The sequence below is a fragment of the Lepidochelys olivacea genome (assembly GCF_965140295.1).
Source record: "Lepidochelys olivacea isolate rLepOli2 genome assembly, chromosome: 1".
Taxonomy (NCBI): Eukaryota; Metazoa; Chordata; order Testudines; family Cheloniidae; genus Lepidochelys; species Lepidochelys olivacea.
In genome coordinates, this window is record NC_140411.1 from 98,802,552 (window position 1) to 98,825,424 (window position 22,873).

General features: G+C 40.6%; 1 protein-coding gene across 1 annotated transcript in view; it reads right to left on the reverse strand.

Annotated features, from left to right (window-relative positions):
• Positions 1-22,873, reverse strand: part of UGGT2 (UDP-glucose glycoprotein glucosyltransferase 2) — a 306,688-nt gene that overhangs the window by 108,986 nt on the left and 174,829 nt on the right. The window contains exons 23-26 of the mRNA XM_084618017.1: positions 18,939-19,066; positions 9,555-9,650; positions 6,744-6,846; positions 1,662-1,741 (exon numbers count right to left, since the gene is read on the reverse strand). Coding sequence (XP_084474143.1) covers positions 1,662-1,741; positions 6,744-6,846; positions 9,555-9,650; positions 18,939-19,066 — 407 coding nt within the window. The remainder of the gene's footprint in view (positions 1-1,661; positions 1,742-6,743; positions 6,847-9,554; positions 9,651-18,938; positions 19,067-22,873) is intronic.

The following is a 22,873-nucleotide window of genomic DNA, read 5'->3' on the forward strand; positions in this document are numbered from 1 at the left end:
CTCTGCTGTAAATCACTTGGATTTACTCTGCTTTGAAATGGGAGTAGATCAAAGTGCACTAGGGAACTCTGAGTATGAGATACCAGGGTCCACACAGCCTGTTAGTGCACATCATACTAGTGCAGATTTATTTTCTGTAGATCATACCATAGATTCATTTTCTATGCACTAACTCACCATCTAAACAAGCCCTAAATGAGAAAATCCAATACCTGAAGTGGAAACTCTTATATGCAAAACTTAGGAATCTCCTGTGGCAGATGAAAGTATGTGACCACTTCAGCCACAGACATCAGAAAGTCTCCTGGAGACAAAGAACTAGCCTACATAAGAAAAATTTTGCCAATACAGCTATACCAGTATAGCTATACCAGCAGAGACCGCTAGTGGAGCTGCAGCTTATATTGGCATAAGAAGATTTTTTGTCAGTATGGGTAAACTGCCTTCTCAAACAACATAAGCTATATTGGCAAAAGGACTCTTGCAGGTATAGCTGCATCAACACAGGGGAGCTTGCTGGCATAGCTATGTCAGTCATGGGTGTAGATTTTTTCACACCCTTGACTAAGATAGCTATGTTGACAAATCTTTGTGGTGTACACTTGGCCACAGTCACGAGGGTTGCTGAAAGTCTTCATTCTCAGTCTCCTTTTCTTTATCCATCTGTTCAGTCTTTTGAGATCTATCAATTCTTGTAATCCTCCCATTTTTTAAGAACAATGAAGATGGAGCACACACCAAAGGATCATTGTTCTGAGGAAACTGGCTTTATTATCTCTATATACAATAGGGATAACAGGAGAGGGAAAGAAGAACAGGTGCATGGGGAGCACTGAGCTCCAGGGAAGAACAGTAGCAGAAAACTTCCAATACTATCCGTCAAAGATAGTGAGGGCTCAAGAATCTTGAAAGTGAGTAGTCCTGCCTTTTAGAAAGATGGCTGGTTGACGGCACACCTTAGAGCAGTCATGCTAAAATTTTACAGGTGCTTCTGACCTTTGTGTTGGTTCTACAGTTTCACGACTTTCCTTAGAACAAGAGTTACATTTCTTTCAAAATGTTTATTGAAGAAATAGTCTTGAGTTTTGCAAAAGGGAAAGGCACAAGTACTTTTTCTAAAAGTTTTCTAAGTGTTACTCTAAATGAGCACCTTCATGCAAAATTAGGTGAAACAATTTGATGGGTTTACAGAAGAGAACAAAATGGAAATACTAAAGAACAAGGAGGAATTCCATAAATGCTTTAAAGAAAGAAGAGGGTTAAATATTTAAGTCACCAATAAATGAAGCTGATATTATGCATTTTAGTTAAAAGACCCCGTGTGTAGCTCTCACAACTCTTTTTGATGTTTGAGAGATTAACTGTTGCAGAGAAAACAATGGACAAGAAACTATCAATTGGTGTTTTTAAATGTAAATATTTTTGTCATTTTTAATTTGAAAAATTATTCTCATTAATTAGTTTAATCTCACTCAATAGATCTTGTTATGTATAAACTGCTACAGTACTACTCAATTTAAATTCACAGAAACTAATTAGTCCAGCAGCAGGAATCAGCCTCACTGAAACATTACTGATTCTTGAGGAGATTATATCACTGTAGCTTCTTTTAGTCATATTATATTACATATCTCAAAGAACAGCTATAGTTTCCTACTCACCTCTTCAAAGGTACTTCTGACAACTTAGATCTAGAGTTCATAAACAGCCTCAGTTTCATGTTGACAATATCTCCAAGTACCTAATAGAAAAGATAATTTTTCCATATTAAAAATGGATTTGGCTAGTTATCAAAGTTCCTTGGCTTTGAAAACAAACGATTCTCTTGACAGATCTTTTTTCCCCTCTGTGAGGGGGTGTATTAACTCCACACTAGAACTGAAGGGGTTAAGGAGCAGTTCTGGGCCCAGATGACTCCATTCCCCTGAACCTGCAGAGCATGCTCCAGATAGAGCAAGGGGCTTTAAATGGAGCCAGACAACTCAGATGGGGGCAGATGAGGGAACAGGACAGATCTGGCCTGAGATCTCCTGACCAAAGCTGCTACAGACATCTCCGCTGGGAAGGAAAGGACTACTTCAGCAACTCCCAAACTGTGGATCAGTAGATGGGGTCATGGATCCAACGGGCAAGATTTGGCTTGTGAGACAATGCTGTCTCCCTGCAAACATGTCTGGGCCTATTCCACAAATGTTGCACCTCCTGGCCTGACATTTGTGGAGCAGATCCAGACTGTGTGGAGGTGGCAGTGTGGATGCCACTTTGTCATTAGCACAAGCCAGCTGTGGAAGCATCCTCGTGAGAGACTTGAATCCAGAAAATCCTTATTTGTGGTCAGCAAGCTTATCAACAGAGAGCATTCTCTATGCTTGAGCTGGTAAGAGCTTATGCTACCCTTTTCTGAGACGGGAATATGCAATGTCTTGTAAGCTCCTTAACGCAGGGCTCATATCTTCTTTTATGCGACCATGAGTACCCTGTTGGCACTCAGTAAAGAATTGTTTTAAGTTACTGTCTCTGTGCTGCAAATTCCTGGCTGACAATGAAATTATTCAGCCTCCCACACAGGTGATGACTGAGCATCTCAGCAAGTTGAAGCAACAGTTTGCAACCTTTCCCCCCCTGATTTGGACATGTCAAAGTCTGACTGTGTGTGAAATCCCTTTCATTACAAGCCCAATGCCATGGATTTGCCAGCAGCTTAAATCAAACAGCTCATCGAAATTTCCTGCCATTGACCCTTGAGAGGAACATATGTCCAACTTCTCTCCCAGAGTTCTGGTTCACTGTCAAGAATGACTATACTGCACTCTCAACACATGCCTTGAAACTGATGGTGCCATTTGCAAGCACATATATATGTGCAGCTGGATTCAGTGCACTTGTGTCCATCAGAGCACAACATCGATCTACCATTGATGTCACATCAAAGATTAGATGTGCAAATTCTAACATGCAGCCGGACTTTGAGAAGCTGTGTTGCAACATGCAAGCCCATGTCTCAAGTTAAAGAGCGCTAAATAACATATTGAATGGGCAAATTCCTTGACTTGCTTGGTCGCTGTGTTGCCTGTGCTGTCTGGGGTCACAGGAAACAGTAAGTCTCAAAATGGGGTCATGCAGGCAAAAAGTCTGGGAACCCTGGTCTGAAGATTGTTACTCCCCCTCTTTATCCCCCCCCCTTTTGCTATCTTAAGATGGACTTTTTGAGACTGTGGAGGGGGGTGGATGGTAGGAAGTGGCCCAGGGAGGCAGTCTTGAGGTATGCCCAGGTGCCTGACATTGGTTGTCTCTCACAGGGCCCTGAATCAGAGCCTGGTGGAGTGGGAGGGCCTGGGCTTCCCTAACCAACACCCTTCCACCCCTCGCAGGAGTAAAGAGAAGACAGAGACTCTGGAAGCCTTGTGGCAAGGGCAAGCCACCTACAGCGGCTAGGAAACAGACTGAGGCTCCTTCCGTTTTAAGGACACAGTACCCTCTATAGTTCATTGGACACTGCTACTGCTAAAGGGGGAGTTGAGCTAAACTGGGCTGAGTTGCCACCCACCAAAAGGCAGGCCATCCCAGTTTTGGAGGAGTTGCCAACAGGAGGCACCAGAGACCAAGGGGGAAACTGAGGTCAATGACTTAAGCACTAGGTGATGCCACTGCTAAGCCTGGCCCCTTGTCAAACACTCTCTAAGGCTTCAGTAACAATCAGTATATATCTTAAGAAGTCTTTCAGTTCTAAGTATCTGCATTAAAGAATGGTTATTGTCAGTTAATTTAGGTAAAATATAGACCTGCCCTAAAATTAGTTCTGATCCAGCATGGAATGTCCTCCATATTCTAAATTTTAATGTTTTTCTCCAAAATATTAACAAATTAATTTTTTTAGAAACAGCTGTTGTCTTCATCTCCTTCCAGTATATATTCAAACTTCTTTTAATCTGTACCTTCCAGGATAAAGATAATGTTTTCTCTCTTATGAAATCTATGTTGGTTTTGCAACAAAGCAAAGTAGCAAACGTTCAAGAATTATACTGATATCACCAATGATGGATCAGTGATGTGTTAAACTCTTCATCCCAGAATTTTTGAATCATTTCCACCTAGTCTTTGATTTCTATCTGTTTATAGTAATTTCTAATGCACCCATCTCCATAGTACTGGTACCCAGGTGCTATATACAAAATGAGAATACTACTTCTTGCTTACATTTCTTTTGTTCTGTGGACAACTCATGGTTTAATGTTGAATTCTCTGGTGATTATATAAAGGAAAGCAAATAAATATAACAGCAATTAAAACTGGAAGATTAACACTGTTCAGAGTCATAAGGCTGTCTTCTAGTATACTTAGGCTGCATTTGGTTCAAGGAATCTAGCTCGGCTTACTAAGTGTCATTCTTTCTCAGACTAGTTTTCGAATTATCTGGAACTCCTAACTGTGCCTTTGTAACCTAACAAAAGCCTGTTCATCTTCTTATAGTCTTAATACATGACAATTTTAAGTCTCTCCAATATAGTATCATGAGACAAGTTTGAAGTGACTACCAAATGTCACAAGGTATGATAAAAATAGAATGCTTTCACCAGAGCACACAGATCATGAATGATTTTGATTAAACTGCTCATAAATGATTGGGACACTAATCATTTACTGGGGGATGACTCCTTAATTTTTTTATTGCACTACATAACACACAGGATTTATGACATGGATAGTTACCATTATTACTATTTGTAGAACACTGAAAAAATGTTTGGTGCTTTTCAAAACAATATATAAATATAAACCCAGCTCAGAAGAGCTTATGGTCTTGATGTCAGACATATACAAGACAAGATACCCAGAGACGACCCAACTTAAAATCTTTTCCCTTTGGGGTTTTATATGTGTACGTGCTTGTTTAAACAAATACACTCTTCTGGAGGAGGTGTAACGGTTTAATGTTTGTAGGGCATAATGAAATAGGTAGAGCTGAATAGTTTTTCAACAGAAAATGCAGTTTCTGAATTTTTTTTATTTGGTTTGTTGAACTGACTCAAAATGTTTTGTTTTGACTCATTTCAACATTAAACTGCAACTCCTATCACTGCGAGTTGCCTCTTGGGAGATGAAGTTCAGGTCCCCATTCTCTCCTATGGGCTGGGCTGCCTAGGTGGGTGGCAACTTCCATGATGCAATGCAGTCTCCCCTTTGACTAAGTGGCATTGTGCATCATGGGAGTTATACAGCTGCAGGTACATCATGGGAGATGTATTCCAGCCAGGGAGTCCAGTTCATAAAGGAGAACAGGAACTTCAGACCTGAACTACAACTGTCAGGAGTCAATGTACCACCACAGGAAAATGCAGATTGTGCATCAACCCAAAACAAAAATATTTTGATTCAGAATCATCATAATGTTTCATTTTGATTGGAAATGCTGAAACTTAACATTTCATCACTTCTGAACTGAATTTTTCAGAACAATTTGTTCTCTGACAAATTGATATTTCAACTTTTTGTTCCAATTTGGGACAAAAACAAATGTTGAAATATCAGAATTTCCCATAAGATCAAAATTTTGCTTAGCTTCATCCTCAGGAGTTATGAATGGGAAGCAAGCGGGAGTCTGGTGTACTGAGAACAGAAGGACATTCCATGCACAGGGAACATCATGGAAAAAGGCATGAAAATGGGAGTTGAAAAAAGAAACAAATCTGTGAGGCTTGCATCATTTTCAAGGGGAAGAAGGTAAAACAAACTGCAACAGGAATCAAGACAGCTAGGGCAAAATTGTAGAGGGCCTTGAAGTCAAAGCAAGAAATTTAAATTTCACAGGGCTAGTCTTAAAGAAATGGCATAATGTGACTCATGAGAAAGGAAGGTAATTTTAGCAGCTTTGTATCCATGGTATTGTCTCTCAAGATCAGGAGTTCTCAACCTTTTTCTTTCTAAGGCCCACCCATCCACAGCCCACCTGTGCCAGAACTATTGTTTTTCTGCATATCCAGTAGATTAAAAGCTATAATAAATTGAAAGTCATACAGTTAAAAACACACATACACACACACAATATAAGAAAGAAATGGATAATATAAGTACACAGATAAAAAACTGAATATTAAGTTCAAATACTAATATGCCTGTATTTCCCCACTGCGCAGGGCTGAAGCCCAAGCCCCGCCGCATGGGGCTCCTTATGGTGTGGGGCCCCAGGCAATTGCCCTGCTTGCTATACCCTAATGACTGCCCTGCTGAAGCCAATGGATTTCAGCATATCATGCAGGAAAATTAACACGCTCTCTGGTTAAAAAAAAAAAAAAAAAAGCCAGTGTGTCCAGATAGAGCAAGGGGAAACAGCATTAAATTTCTGTATGCTCTCTGATTTATTTTGCCAGACCACCTGAAACCTAATCAAGGCCTCCCAAAGGGCCATGGACCCCCAGTTGAGAATTGCAGCTCTAGATAATCAACAGTTACATGCAATAGAGGATTGTTCTTGGATATTCTTAATAGCACTAGCCATCCGAAGGAACATCCATTCAAGCACTGAAACGAGGTTAGATTTTATAGATATATCTTCTAATGAAGACATTCATTTTCTAAATTGTTAAATGTATATTTGACAGTTTAAGTTAAACTAGTCTCTCAGATAAATGTTAGGCTGTAATTTTTTTTTTAGATATTTCATGTAAAAATAAGAAAAAAAAACATTCTTAGTACAGGATAAAGAACACAAAAGTACAAATTAAAAGAAACTGCCATCGTCTTACAATCAATAAATGTGCCATCTTCTGTGCTTCTCTTGTTAAAGGATCAACAATAGCAATAACGTCATAGAATGGTTCATTCTGTTGAGGATCTATTTTTACTATGCTGTTAAAAAAAGATGTTAAACATAAGTGAAATGAAAAATTCTAAATTAAACTTGTGGAAATAACAACCATCAACAGGTTTTCTTAATTCTGAATTTATCATATTTTTAGCACTTTACATCATCTTTAAGAATTTTTCAATATAAGACATTGCTCCAAACATTTATCAGAGGCCTGGTCTATACTAGGGGGTGGGATTGATCAAAGTTACACAACTTCTGCTACGTGAATAATGTAGCTAAAATTGATGTACTTAGATCTACTTACCACGGTGTCTTCACTGCGGTAAGTCGATGGCTGATGCTCCCCGTCAATGCCGCCTGTGCCTCTCACTCCGGCGGAGTATCAAGTTGACAGGAGAGTGCTTGGCAGTCGATTTATTGTGTCTAGACTAGACTCAATAAATCGACCCCCACTGGATCGATTGCTGCCCATCGATCCAGCGGGTAATGTAGACAAGCCCAGAGTCTCCTTGTGAAGTGTCCAGAAAAGCACATTATGAACCAAAATATTTACCTTTCTGTTCATTATAAACCTTTCATGCAAGCAATATCAGCCAGAATCTTCCTCAGGTTTCCATCACCACAGTGTAGTGGTGTGGCTGCTGACTGAGCTCTCCTTTGGAGCTGACTTTGGGACTCCTCCCACTACAGCTGGTTGACAAACTGTACCTCCTGCTGCTTTTGCAAAAGTTGCAGGAGGACGGTTTGGGTCTTTTGCTAATGATCAGCTCATAGACAGACAATTTTCTCCATCCTTCCTATATCCATTTCACTCCTTGGTGGTGGTGGTGGGGTCTTTGATCCTGCTGACTACACAAGTTTGTGGCTGCCTACTGAGCACCTCCTCATAGCCAGGGGTTGCTTTACAGGCATCCTGCCCCTATTACCCGCTCAAATACTCCAGAGAGTCTATGTTGTAACTCACAGTACCCCTTTCTTGGGCTAGTTTAATGTCAAATAAAGTTTACACAAACCTCAGAAACCTTAGTCATAAAATAATCCAAACAGTCTTTAATATAATGTCCAAAATCATAAGCTCAACCTGAAGCCACCAGTCCCCAGCCCCCCTTTGTCCCTTTTTCTATCCTGAATCATCAGATTTTGCAAGTGTCGTCAAGAGTCAACAGTGACAGAAATTTGATTTAAACAATAAAAAAAAAAAAGGAAACTGGGTAATGTTAAATATAATAAAATGGAGGAACTTGTTTGTCTCTCCTAGACAAGGATTTGTTTTGACAAACCAGATTAAAAGGCGATAATGTATTAATCACAGGCCCTTGATTAGAGGAAGCTGGAGCCATAGGAATGAATAGTAGGCCCTCACTAAAAGCATATGTTAATAAATCATGCATTGCAAATATGATTACTGGATTTCCACTATTTTTCACTAAACAACATATCAGTTAGGTGCTGCCAGGAGTGTAGCCAGTGCGAGTGATGCTACACATCCTACAATCCCATGGGAGGATACTATGCCACGTCAGGTTCTCAGTATGCTTTGATACAGGACTAAGGTACTTGCAACTGGCTGCTGGTGCTGCTTTTCTTCCTCTCACTATGCTACGAAGGGAAGGCCAGACTCAGTACACCATAGCAGTTTTTCCAATAAAACTGAACAGGAACTTGGGAGTGATGATTACAGGAGGATAAATGAGTCTTCAGGAAGGTTCTTCTGTTACTCTCTTATTCAGTCATGGTTCTAATGCTGCCCTTTCTGCCTTTAAAAACTCAACCTGTCTCTGCAACCAGCCATTGAAAGGAAGTAAAACTAAAGATGGCTACCATGATCTTACCATTAATGAGAAGCTAGGAGTCCCCCTCCTCTTGCCCCACTTCTTGTCGTTCCAATAAAGATTTACAGATGTGAACCTTAGTATTTTCCAGTTTCATTTAGCAACAGAAAGACACCAGTGGCATACTAACTTTCACTGACTCCTCATGTTTGGGGTTAATGAGACAGCAGGAGCAACAAACACAGATACTTTAAACTCACTGCTTAAGACTTCCAAACACAATGTGAATCTGCCTGCTGGCTTTTAATATATCTTGTAGCAGCCAAAGCACAACAGTGAGAACCTAACCACCCCTATTGCAAATAGAGTTGGTGGTGAGAACAGTACCATCATCCATCTGTAGGTGACATAGTCCTATGTTTTAGTGCTGTGTGCCAAAAGTGTGAGAAGAGGTGACATGGTGCTAATCCCCACTCCAGGAAATGAATAATTTATATACTAACCTTGTGAACAGTAATCAGTAATCCACAAAATTCAATAATCTCAATTTGGACTTTCCACATCAGTGCAGATTAGTGAGGCTCTCTTAGTTTACCTGCGATTTTGTTTAACTACGTTCAGGTTTTTAATTTAGTAAGTAAATATAATGTACTGATTCATCTTCCTCTCTCCCAGTACTCCCATTTCCACTCCATAAAACTCTATTTGTCACCTTTTTCAGTGCTGATTAGAAATAGATAAAATTGTCAATGTTTTGACATTACTGACCAATATACTAGTAGTGAAATTAAGATTGCCTGTGTTGCTCATTGGTTTCCTGAATTGTTTGTACAATCACAAAATCAGTTTCTTCTTTTAAAACTACAAAATGTTTACTGAAGTTCTGGAAGATTGCATACAGTACTTAAAGCATTAATAATGTTTAATATTAAGATGCCATAGCTATATATGCATTATGATGAGACTGAACTTACCTGTGTTGCTCTTTGAGAAATTCAACATTTTGTCTAATGACCGTTTTAGGCAATGAAGACAGAAGGGCATCCACTTTCATAATCAAATCACTGCCACTGGTACAATAAAACAAACAGTTAATATGTGACTTTTCTAATAAAAAGGGAATAAAATATCAATTTTCAATGTATATCTGTGTGCATAAAAGACTACGCAAAAATATGATGCTTTAAGGACACCACAGTCATAAGATTTTTAATTTTGAGTCTCTAAGCCTTTAGAATGTGACTAACCAAGAACTACTAAATCTATAGTTCTGGAGAGATGTGCCCTTCTATACATTTACAAGATGGAATATACAGTCCAGCAGTTTAAATGGTAAAATCCACTTGTACCCACAACTCTCTGTTCCTTTCTTGCTGCTGTTCACTGAAAAATTCCCTCTTACAACTCCCATGAGCAGCCACAGCTAATTAGTCCATCTTTTGACTACATCTTATTTATCCTAGAGTTTCCACGCCGTTTTAACTGAATTTTTAACTGTTTTATCTCCGCATCATTACTTTTCTTCTGTCATTTAAAAAACAAAAACTACAATTAGCTACCACTGATACTGATATGAGTGCAGTGCTTAGTCAGGATCATGAAACAGGGCTTCGACCAATGGCATATGCCTGTAAAATCTTAAATGGGGTGGAGCAGGAATTTACCCCATGTAAGAAAGGAGTGTTAGCATTAATTTGGCCCCTACAACATTGGGAATATTTGGTAGGAATGTCCCCAGTGCTTCTTAAAACATCCCACTCTCTGGTAAAGTATGTGCTGACAGGAAAGACTAACGATGGTCATGTTTCTAGCCCCCTGATAGCTAAGTGGACATTAGCATTATTAAACAAAAATGTGAGCATGGAAAAGGTACCAGTTCTATCTCCAGTTTCATATGGTCTTATGGTAGAAGGGGAACAGCATGAGTGCCCCCTGCTTGAAATCCCTCCAGAGGAATCTTTATTGTTCCGAGGTGAAACACTGTTAGGGGATAGCAGAAAAAGTGGATGTAATCTGGTTTGTGGATGGGCCTTGCTACTATAATGAAGGAAAACCATACACAAGATAGGCTGCAGTAAGGGTGTCCAATTCTAGGGAACAGTGTAAACCTCACTCAGCACAAGCAGCTGAAATTGTGGCAATAGCCATAGTACTGGAAAATACACCAATAGATAATGGGGTAGCTATCTTCACAGATTCTGAGCAGGTACTAAGAGTTGTAGTAGACTGAATGCCCCAGTGGAAGAAAAGAGGAATGAGATCAGCAGACAACAAGCCTATTGCACATGCTGGGAAATTATCTTTGGCACTTAGCACAGAGAGAACACAGCCAGTAGAAATGGGAAAGATAAAGGCTCATACGAAAGACATTAAGGAGGCTCAGTGAAATAACAGGGCAGATGAGGAAGCTCAGGCGGGAACCAAGGAGAGGACATTGTGGCAGCCACAACTCCAATTAGCGCCAATAGCAATAGTAGGCAGGGATAAAACAGAACAAATAGATCTAATATCCCTACAGAAAAGAGATCCAGAAATAAAAAGGCTTGTAGCTAAAGGGGAACATCAAGGGTGGAAACTTTGGGAGCATGATACAGGATTGGTTCTAGCCACCAAAATGGAGAAAACATGCCTATGTGGGTTGCCCCAACTGAAATAAGTTCTGAGATGATAAACCTAGGCCATAATAATGGACACCTGGGCATGGAGAAAACTCTCAGCAGAATGCAAGCATCAGGTTGATGGCCAAATATGAGACCTGATATAGAGCAGTATGTAAATAATTGCTTGCCTTGTGCTTCCAATAATGCAGGTACTAGATTGGTAAAAGGACCCTTCTGTCACCAAAGAATGCAAATTGATATTAGCTAAAACAGCAAAAGGGAATCAAATATTGCCTAGTAATAGTGGATGCATTTACAAAATGGGTTGAAGCGATACCCACAAGAAACAATACTGACCTAACTACATCGTAGTTGAGCAAACAAAATGATGGGATGTTCCCCAAGAGACTGATTCTGATCAAGGGCCATGTCATAAATATAAAGGGAAGGGTAAACCCCTTTGAAATCCCTCCTGGCCAGGGGAAAGCTCCTCTCACCTGTAAAGGGTTAAGAAGCTAAAGGTAACCTCGCTGGCACCTGATCAAAATGACCAATGAGGAGACAAGATACTTTCAAAAGCTGGGAGGAGGGAGAGAAACAAAGGGTCTGTGTCTGTCTGTATGCTGGTTTCTGCCAGGGATAGACCAGGAATGGAGCCTTAGAACTTTTAGTAAGTAATCTAGCTAGGTATGTGTTAGATTATGATTTCTTTAAATGGCTGAGAAAAGAATTATGCTGAATAGAATAACTATTTCTGTCTGTGTATCTTTTTTGTAACTTAAGGTTTTGCCTAGAGGGGTTCTCTATGTTTTTGAATCTAATTACCCTGTAAGATATCTACCATCCTGATTTTACAGGGGGGATTTCTTTATTTCTATTTACTTCTATTTTTTATTAAAAGTCTTCTTGTAAAACACTGAATGCTTTTTCATTGTTCTCAGATCCAAGGGTTTGGGTCTGGGGTTACCTATGCAAATTGGTGAGGCTTTTTATCCAACATTTCCCAGGAAAGGGGGGGTGCAAGTGTTGGGAGGATTGTTCATTGTTCTTAAGATCCAAGGGTCTGGGTCTGTAGTCACCTAGGCAAATTGGTGAGGCTTTTTACCAAACCTTGTCCAGGAAGTCGGGTGCAAGGGTTTGGGAAGTATTTTGGGGGGAAGGACGCGTCCAAACAGCTCTTCCCCAGTAACCAGTATTAGTTTGGTGGTGGTAGCGGCCAGTCCAAGGATAACGGGTGTAATATTTTGTACCTTGGGGAAGTTTTTGACCTAAGCTGGTAAAGATAAGCTTAGGAGGTGTTTCATGCAGGTCCCCACATCTGTACCCTAGAGTTCAGAGTGGGGGAGGAACCTTGACAGGCCACATTTTGTGGGGGAAACCACAAAAGGACTCTGCCAAGCATTTGATATTAAGCAAAGATTACATAGAGCAGGACACTCTCAAAGCTCAGGACAGACCGAAAGAATGAACAGAACAATAAAAACAGCGCAGAGTTCCAGAGAAGGGCAACAAAAATGATTAGGGGACTGGAACACATGACTTATGAGGAGAGGCTGAGGGAACTGGGATTGTTTAGTCTGCGGAAGAGAAGAATGACGGGGGATTTGATAGCTGCTTTCAACTACCTGAGAGGTGGTTCCAAATAGGTTGATTCTAGACTATTCTCAGTGGTAGAAGATGACAGGACAAGGAGTAATGGTCTCTAGTTGCAGTGCGGGAGGTTTAGGTTGGATATTAGGAAAAACTTTTTCACTAGGAGGGTGGTGAAATACTGGAATGCGTTACCTAGGGAGGTGGTAGAATCTCCTTCCTTAGAAGTTTTTAAGGTCAGGCTTGACAAAGCCCTGGCTGGGATGATTTAGTTGGGGATCGGTCCTGCTTTGAGCAGGGGTTGGACTAGATGACCTCCTGAGGTCCCTTCCAACCCCGATATTCTATGACTCTATGATTGAAAGCTATACATGTGAAACAAATGGCTCTCAGCCAACAAATGGCTGATCACTTTCTGGTCATCCAAATGGGCTTCCCATTCTGCAGTGGACACATCTGTCACAAGTGTCATATTGTGGAAAGATGAGGAGAAGGGTACTTCATTGCAGACAAGTAGAAGATCCTTTACCAATCTGAAGAGCAAACTTTCTGGGGAATCATGACCACATCTATGTGGTATTTGCCAGGTAGCTGCACTGATCTCAACCAGTCTTGCATGAAGCACAGATAAAATCTGGCAAATTGTATCATGTAGATGCAGGAAGCCATGTAACCCATGAGTTTTAGGAAGATTGTGGCTGATATTCTCGGGTGGAGCTGCAGCTGGTTGATGAAATTTAGAAGGCAAGAAATCTGTCTTATGACACATAAGCTTTTGCCACTGAGGAGTCCAGCACTGCCCCTATGTACTCTGTTCTTTGAGCAGGAGCGAGAGTGAACTTGGCTTTGACGACTCTGAGGCCCAGTTCAGTGAAAAGGTTGAAGATTATTGCGATCATGTTGTTCACCTGTTGTGGTAAGTGACCTTGGATAAGCCAGTCATTAAGGTATAGACAGACATTAATTCCTTGCTTACTCTGGAATGCTGCCACCATCACTAGACACTCTGTACTGTAGTGAGATTTTCCCACATAAAACCAGGGTATTTCCTGTGGACCAGGTGAATTCCAATATGAAAGTAGGCATCTTGCAAGTTGAGAGCTGCAAACCAGTCCTGAAGACTTAAAGTGGGAATTATGGATGCTAGAGCCATCATCCTGAACTTGAATCAACATATGAAGTTGAGTCGTTGAAGGTCTAGAAAGCAGTGCCAATCTCTTTTCTTCTTTGGGACCAAGAAATAATTAAAACAGAATCCCGTGCCCTGCAATTCCATGGGCACGTCTCCCACTGATCTGAGTTGCAGGAGGAAATCCACTTCCTTTCTGAGGAACATCTTGTGAGAAGCATTCTTCTGTTTTTTCCTGACACTTCTGTGGTATTTGCATTTCCCCCAGACAGAAGAGGCACTAAATATATATCATTGATAGGGATTGCTCCCTTCCAAGAGGGTCAGGTCTTGAATCCAGGGGATTTGGACTCCGCCATGTCATGACGGGGGTGTGGCGGGGGGTAGTGGCATGTGGGCTCAAAACCCCTAAAATCTTTTTTTCCAGTATGCCAAAGGGCTTAACAGGCTAAAACTAGACTAACAACTATAACTATCTAGCTGGAAAGATAAATTGTATTTTACAGAGAGACAGAGACTGCACATATTCTATCTCGTAGCCACAGCCACTAAGAAAGAACTGGAGCTATGAGGTGCCAAAGGGCAAGCTGGGCACAGGCTACTCAAAAGATTTCAATCTTGCACACATAAGGCGCAAACACTCCAGAAGTGGCATACATGTGGACAACCACTCCAAGAACTCATAGATAGACCTGAACTCGTCAAGGAGAAGAGGGAGTCTAGTATATCAGGTATCCGAGTGTCAACTTGAAATAAACAACGTTGTTGAGTGCAGCTAGTAAATCTCTTTCACTTGACATAGTATGTATGCCCGATGGAGTCCATTCCATTATGTATGAGTATGTTCTGGACCTCTGAGGAGCAGGGAAGATGGATCTGGATGGAGATTTTGCCCATCGCTTTCTAGTATTACCTCTAGCTGAAGAAGTAATTTGGTTGGAGGCCAAATAAAGAGATTCAATAGGTCTGACAACCAGAATTGTGTTTGCCAGGCTGGTGCCAACATGACCATATTGGCTGCGTTCTGTCTTAGTTTCCAGCTGGAAAAGTATTTGGAATTATTAGAATTGGAGGGTGTGCATATATTAGTCTTGAAGCCCAAGGGACAAGAAATGCCTCTGACAGAGAACCCAGGCACTGACCCTTTCTAGATGAGAATCTAAAACATTTCTTATTCTTTTTTGGTATCTATGGAGGGTCAGCCCCATCTGGTGAATATGTCCTGTATGATAGTGTCTTTCACTGTGCTCACTTGCAAACTGCCTGTTGAGTTGATCTGCAAGAACATTCTGCAAGCCTAGTAAGCAATGGGACATTGCAATAATTTTCTATCAAATGCAGTACTTCCATAGATGCACAGCTTATTGAGAAAGGGGGGTGAATCTTGCTCCCCCTTGCCTATTGATATACACTGTAACTGAGGCGTTGTCTTACATAATCTGAATGGTTAAACCTTTCAGAACTTGTAGGAATTTTGTGCAAGCCTGATGAATGGCCCTCAGCTTTAGGACATGGGTTGAGTTTCCTGATCCCACCAGAGACCTTGAGTGTCCCTGAAGCCCGAGACAAACTCTTACTGATGACTGAGGTTAGGCTCATAGCTGTTTGATCAGACATACTATGGTGTCAAATCTTTCTTGAGTCAGATAAGCCTGTGCTGTGGTGAAGTCCAGTACTGCCCCTATAAGTTGTATTGTTTGGATAGAAACTTAACACAAACTTTTCCTTGTTGCCTCTCAGTCCTAAGGAGGTGAAAGGCACAAGTACCTGATGATTGGAGTAGTTCAAATGCTAAGGAGATCTCCCCTGAAAGAGCCAGTAGCCTATGTAAAGGAAAACTTGGATTCCTTGTTTTCTCTGGTGTGCATCCACTACCGCCAGGCATTTGGTAAACGCCAAATGGATCAAATGGCAGAACCCTGTACTGGTAGTGGGAATTGCCTATCTGCAATCTCAAGTATTTCCTGTGGGCAAGATGGATAGCTGTATCAAAGCATGCATTCTGAATGTTGACAGCTGTATACTAATCCTGTGAATATAGATGGAATTACTGCAGCTAGTGTTACAGTCCTGAACTTGAACTTCCAGATGAAAGTGTTTAGATGTCTCATGTCCAGGATTGGGTGCCAGGCCGCGCTTCGAAGTATCAGAAAGTAATGGGAACAAACGTATTCCTCCCCTGATACTTAAAGCATTGCTTCCACTGGTCTGAGACTGAGAAGTGAACTACACTTCTTGATGTGGCATGCTCTCATGAAAGGGGTCTCATGACAGCAGTCTCTATCTTTTTGGTTAATTCAGACTCTGTGATGTGAGAAGTACACCTGTTTCTGATAGGGTTGAGGCCTAAACTTGGGATCTGGTGTAAACACTTCCAAAGATTTCACTGTTGCCCTAGAACCTTTTAAGGAGTGCAGGGCCTATCTGTTTTGGCCCTTAACAATTTACATCCCTCAAAGGCAGATTTTCTACTGTCAACTGCACTTTAAGTATTCCAGATAATTGTAACCAAGAAGTTCTCCTTATGGTTATCGATGAAGCCCATGGCATGGACTTGGATGTGCGTGTTGTCTTGTCCGTTCATGGGCTGCCATCACTGCCAGGCACAGGATGAGTGTAACATTTTTCAAATCCTGCTGAAAGGCCTTATACCTTCTGTTTGAATGCTTATATAGTAACACCAGAAATGCAGGTGACTGTCAGAGTAATTTAGCTGGCTCTAGCAGGCCTTCATTTATTGGTGTCACAAGATGTCCAGGAACGCAGGTGTGCAAAATGTCCAAAAGATTATGTGATTTCTCCTGGACAACTTTCACAAGGATCTTGAGTATATCAACCACGAGACACAGCAGCCCCTGAAAGGTTTTGGAATCATCAGGCTGCATGCTAGTGGAAGAAGGAATCATAGCCTCATTAGGCAACAAAGAAGAGATGGGAGTTGGAATGTTGTGTTCCTGAGTCTGCAGATCCTCTTCTTCAGATCCTTGGTCATGTGTTGGATCACTGGTTGAGCCATCTGCAGTGCTCCCCGCTGCTTTGCTGGAGACAGATACCTCATTCTAGATTGAGCTGTTGATGCTGCCTTCCTTGCCAGTTATAAGACCAACAGTGCCCAGTAGGACCAAGGCTGCTGGTAGAAGTATGGAGCAGAGGGCCAAGAGCTCTTAGGCCAGGGGTAGTTGTGCCCTATACTCCATTTAAAAAAAAAAGGGATCAAATTACCTAGACCCAAAGGAATATGTTGGTGACACCTCCCTCTGGCTATCTGAGTCTAAAGGAAAGAAAAAGTATTCCTCCTCTAAAGGTGAAGCAGTACTAGGCTTGAGTGCACAGTAAGAGCTTAATGAGCCCTAACACATACCACAATGGGCTTGATATTGAGCCTGAGATAGTTGTTCATATTACAGGTGAAACCTTTACCACAAACAACAGAGGTGACCATAGAAACAGTTAAATCTCATGAAGCCATAGAGCCTCCCACAGTACTGAGAAAGTCAGTGTCATAGGCAGATAAATAGAAGGCATTAGTACTGGAGCGGTCAGTACCAATGACACCAGTACTGGGAGCTTTGATGCCAAAATTTCAGTATTAGGTGATGCATGAAGCTCCATATGAGCCAGGAACAGAGCAGAGTGACTGGTACTGGAGTGGACGCCCAGAGGGACCCTTCTTGGGCCTTGAGCTACCTTTTTCCATGGAAGAACAAAAGGATTTCTGCTTTTAGAGCTAGCACCCAGAGAGGGTGACCTAGATCTACGTCCCTGAGAGGAGCTATTCTCCTTCTTTCTCTTGACTTCCAGAATTTGTCCTGGTTCAAGAGCAGGATTTTTGAGAAACTCTACTCACAGAGCTGCAAGCTAAGGAGCTGACAGGAGCACCTATTGAAGAGGATTGCTTAGGGATTTCAGTCCCACTCACTCCAGGATATGAATAGGGCTGCATTTATGCCAGTCTGTTTTGTCTTTTGTGTTCTATTTAAGAATGACTTCCAAATGGCACACGTCTCAGGAATGTGTTCCTCATTAAGGCATAATAAACATCTGGTATGCCCTTCATTACAGGGCATTACTGCCTTGCAAGGAGGACAGTTTTCAAGTCCTGCAGACTTTTGTTCCACCATAAGAGCTCAGCCTGGAACCAGGAAAGTCTCACAGGAAGAAAGAAAGAAAAAAAAAAAAAAAAAGCTTGTTTTGCTTTTCTTTATTTTTTAAAAAGGAAACATTATGAAAAACCTACAACTAAAGACTAACTATCTGAGTAACTATCTGAAGTTATTTACAACTATTTACACAAGAACAATGAGTGAGAAATTCAGGCTATGGCTACACTAGGAAGTTTACAGCAGCAGAGCTGCAGCGATGCAGCTGCACTGCTGTAAACTAATGTAACAGTTCTAAGCAGACAGGAGAGAGGTCTCCTGTCAGCTTAACTACTCCAGCCCCATGTGCAGCAGCAGCAGCTATGTCTGAGGGAGAGCTGACATAACACTGTCTACACTGGCTGTCTATACCAGTGCTTAGGTTGGTGTAATTTCATTGCTCAGGGGGGTTGCTTTTTCACTCCTGAACGACGTAAGTAATACCATGTTTCAGAGTAACAGCCGTGTTAGTCTGTATCCGCAAAAAAGAAAAGGAGTACTTGTGGCACCTTAGAGATTAAATTTGTTAGTCTCTAAGGTGCCACAAGTACTCCTTTTATAAGTAATACTGCAATAACTGCTAGTTTCATCATAGCCTGAGACACTGCCTAAGTGCCTACCTGAAGTCACAGGCAATAAGAAGGAACTAAGGGACACACTCCACGCTTTATGCCTTTGGATGGGAGGCATGAGGACACTTGGAGGACAAGGGCAAGATGCTGTCCAAAAGAATCCAAACTTGGGCACATGCACACCAAGAGTGGAATACATATGGACAAACACTGAAAGAAGACCTGGTATCCTCTAGAAGAAAGTGAAATAATTAGTCACAGGTGATAAACTCAAATGAGTCTCACATGCATTCAGACAATAGATTCCCAAAACCCAAAAGTGTTTTACTGTTTAGAGCTGATCCCCATCTCTCTGACAACGCTTTTAATCTTCTCTGCTGAGGTACTGAATGTTATCTTTTCCAACAAATGAAAATCTTCAGTAAAGAACTCATTTTCATCCAAAGGACCCAGGACCTTAAGAGGAAAAAAAATGACACTATTTTACTAGAAGCTTAGGTTTTCAAAAATATTTCCTCTGTAAGCAAAAATACGCTCAATTTTTAATAAAGTAAAATTTTCAGTATTAAAAATCTCTCTCCTGTATACCACTAGATTTTACTATTTATATAGTATTCATGCTGTGAAAATTCCAGCATTTACAATTTTCTATTAATTAAATTGAACTACAGTATATTTAAACATACATTCCTTTCAGGTGATATCCCGAATAGCAAGTAGAAAAAATTCATTGGGCAAACAAGGGATGCATCTATTGTAAACAAAAACAAACAAACAAAAAAGTTACAACAGGAACATCCACAAATATGTGTACTATCACAGCATTCCCAGTATACATGCCTATTTACAGAAATGTATTATTCGGCAACATAAGCTCCTTTTAAATAAAAGCTCAAAGAAAAAAGTGCAAAATTTGAACACAAACCACCATGATCCTGCCTTGTGCTTAGTTGTTAAATCCTATAACACCTTCATTGTGTCCTACATCAGAACTATTTTAGTGTATTGGTGTGCACACAGTTGTTTAAAAAAAATTGGGAAATCAATACGTTCTATTGTACACGTGCCAAACATTATAAGAATATGAATACATTACACAAACACACACACACTTTTCTATAAAGAAAATAAGTTTCAGTTATCCAGTCTCAGTGGAAGCAGAAGTAAATGGGCAGGTAATGTTTCCAGAAGATTAAGTAGCAAGAAGGGCCGAACCAAAGCCACTGAGGTCAGCGGGAGTCTCTCGGTTGATTTCAATGGGTTTTGGATTGAACTGTAAAAACATTATGGCAAAAGTACAAAATTTTTCAATTTCGTTTTAGGAATCAGTTGAAAAGGCAATGGGAGTTGAAATGAGAGTTTTGCCACTGACTTATGGGGACAGGATTTCATTCTATTATTCTTAAATAAAACATCAATGACAATAATTGATTGAAAAAAGAGAGAAATGTAAAGTGCCCTTTTGGTCAGGAAAGTGATTCTGAAAAACTGCATAGTCTTATTCAATACATCTTATTGCTATGTGCACTTAGGGTCATCTTTTGACATTAGTGACTAAATAAAGTTTTCATTGTTTTTGGACTGTTGTTACCTCAGAAGGGGATAGAAATAGAGAGAAATGACCTGGGCTGGAGGGCTAGGCCATGAAACACATAGCCAGTGACAGGACATCACAGGAGGGCATCACAGGAGGTGCTATAGACTAAGACCCTTGCAATGCCATGCTATGATGACTGGGGGCACTACAGCAGTAAGTCAAGCTGCTTACAGGACTGCATTCTATTTTGACTTGTATCAACATAATTGTTTGCTAGGTTCCAATTTCAGGACCAAAGTTTGCTCTCAGTTATACCTGTACACCTTTTTTTACACAAGTTATGCCGATAAGACAAAATATACTAACTTATGAAATAGCTTGTTAATTATTGTTCAAACCCATTTGCACAGTATGCAAACTTCTCCCTATTGTCTTAGGAAAAAAAAGTAAAGAGCTCAGAAATAGTCATGTTATTATCCTGAAAATTTAAATTTCTTTTAAAAATCTTTGTGGTTTTCGAGCAAAAATCCCAAGAAAATGACATAATACTTTTCCAGTCAAGAACAGTTTCTAAATGTGTTACAACTATATCTAAAAGAGTTAAATAGTTGAATTAATTTCAAATAATCATCACTCATTAACTCTGAAGAACAACTCCACTGTGAAAAGTTATTGTAAAAATATATCAGTAAATCTAAAGTAGACATTTGCAATGCTCTCATCGTATCTTGGTGATGTTGCACTGGTATAAATGAAGACTGATTTTGGCTTGCAAATTGTTTAGGCCAAATTTTGTAATACTGGTATGATGCAAGAGCCAGAGAGACACTCGCATGATTTTAAGATTCCATGATGAGTTTGCAGGGCTGGCAGATAGAAAAATAAAAGGTGTTTTTCTTATTAACTGAGAAAGTTTGGTATTGAAATCATTGAGAGATGCACATAGAACCCAACACCACCATTTTTTGTCATCTTTCCAAGTAAAACTGAACATCATTTGTTCATTACATCAAGGTATGAGGGCAACTGTAGTGCATGAAAACACAGAATCAAATGCGTTCGACATTAACAAAGGGTGAAACAGGAGTGTGTCTTAGCCCCCATGCTTTCTAACATCTACTTTTCATTCCTGCTTCTTCATGCATTTAAAGACAGCAATGATGGCATTTATTTTCGAACTAGACTAGATGGCGGCTTGTTCTACACTGCATAGTTTAGAGCGAAAAACAAGGTGAAAGAGCTGGTTCTGAGAGATTTCAAGTTTGAGGATGATACAGCATTGGTTGCCCACAGTCAATCTTTCCTGCAAATCTCTTGGGTAGATTTTCTGCATCATGCAAGGACTTCAGGTTGACAATTAGTTTCAAGAAAACTGTAATCATCTATCACAGGGTGGAAGAACCAATGCCTGACATCACTCTGGAGGGTAAATCTCGTGGAGTTGTCAACAGCTTTTGACCCTTGGGTTCTATGATTAGCAGGAATCTTGACCTTCAGACTGAACTGATTAACTGAATTGGAAAAGCAGCTAAGAATTTCAGGCTATTACAGAAACGTACATGGAATAACAGCAAACTATGAACTGAGGTGAAGATGCGAAGCTACGAGACTTGTGTGCTGTCATCCCCGCTTCATTGTTCAGAAATGTGGACTACATATGCTAGACTCATCAGGAGACTGAACAGCTTCCACATGAGATGTCTGCACAAGATCCTGGAAATACAGTGGGAAGACAAAATACCAAACACAGAGGTGCTGTAGCATGCAGGACTAACACACTTAGAAACTACTATCAAGAAGAGAAGGTTGCAATGGCACAGTCCTGTCAGGAGAATGGGAGGAGACTCTATTGCTAATAATATTTTGCACAACAAGATTTGAGATGGCTCTAGAAAGCAGGGCTGCCTTTTACGGCGGTACTAAAATGTATACAAAAATAATATGAAGTCGTTCAACATCAGTGTAGAAAGCTGGGAGTAGTACGCAGAATCCCACCCAATCTTGAGGGAATATCTGGCACTGGGTGCAGCTGAACATGAAGCAGCTTTTGTCCAGAGGACGGAAGCAAAGTGAGAAAGAAGAAAGCAGCGTCCTGTAATCTTGGACTCCAACTCAGACAACACACGGAGCTGTGAAATTTGTAACAAGCTGTGTCGCTCTTTAATTGGGGCTTGTCAGCCATAAGCGGATTCATCAAGCACTTGACTAGACCTCTTACGTGTACACCATGAGCCAGTGAATCAATGGTTGCCTAATCTAAGTAAAATTGCACACTAAATTAATGAATAACTATTGCCCCTGAGATCCAAGTATTTGAAGGGCAGATCCTCTTTGGAAAGTGACTTAAAATGGTTTCAGAGTAACAGCCGTGTTAGTCTGTATTCGCAAAAAGAAATGTCCTGTGGGGTGGGAGGAGGTATTTTTTCATATTCTCTGTGTATAAATAAAGTCTGCTGCAGTTTCCACGGCATGCATCCGATGAAGTGAGCTGTAGCTCACGAAAGCTCATGCTCAAATAAATTTGTTAGTCTCTAAGGTGCCACAAGTACTCCTTTTCTTTTTGACTTAAAATGGAACCTTTTTACCTAACGAACCAGTCTAACACTTTTTAATGTTGAATGAGAATGTATGTTGTGTATCCAAATTTTAAGTAAATCCTATTTTAAAACAGATTGCATTACTCTGGGCTATAAAAGAATGCCTGAGTAAAACTACTCTATCCTAGC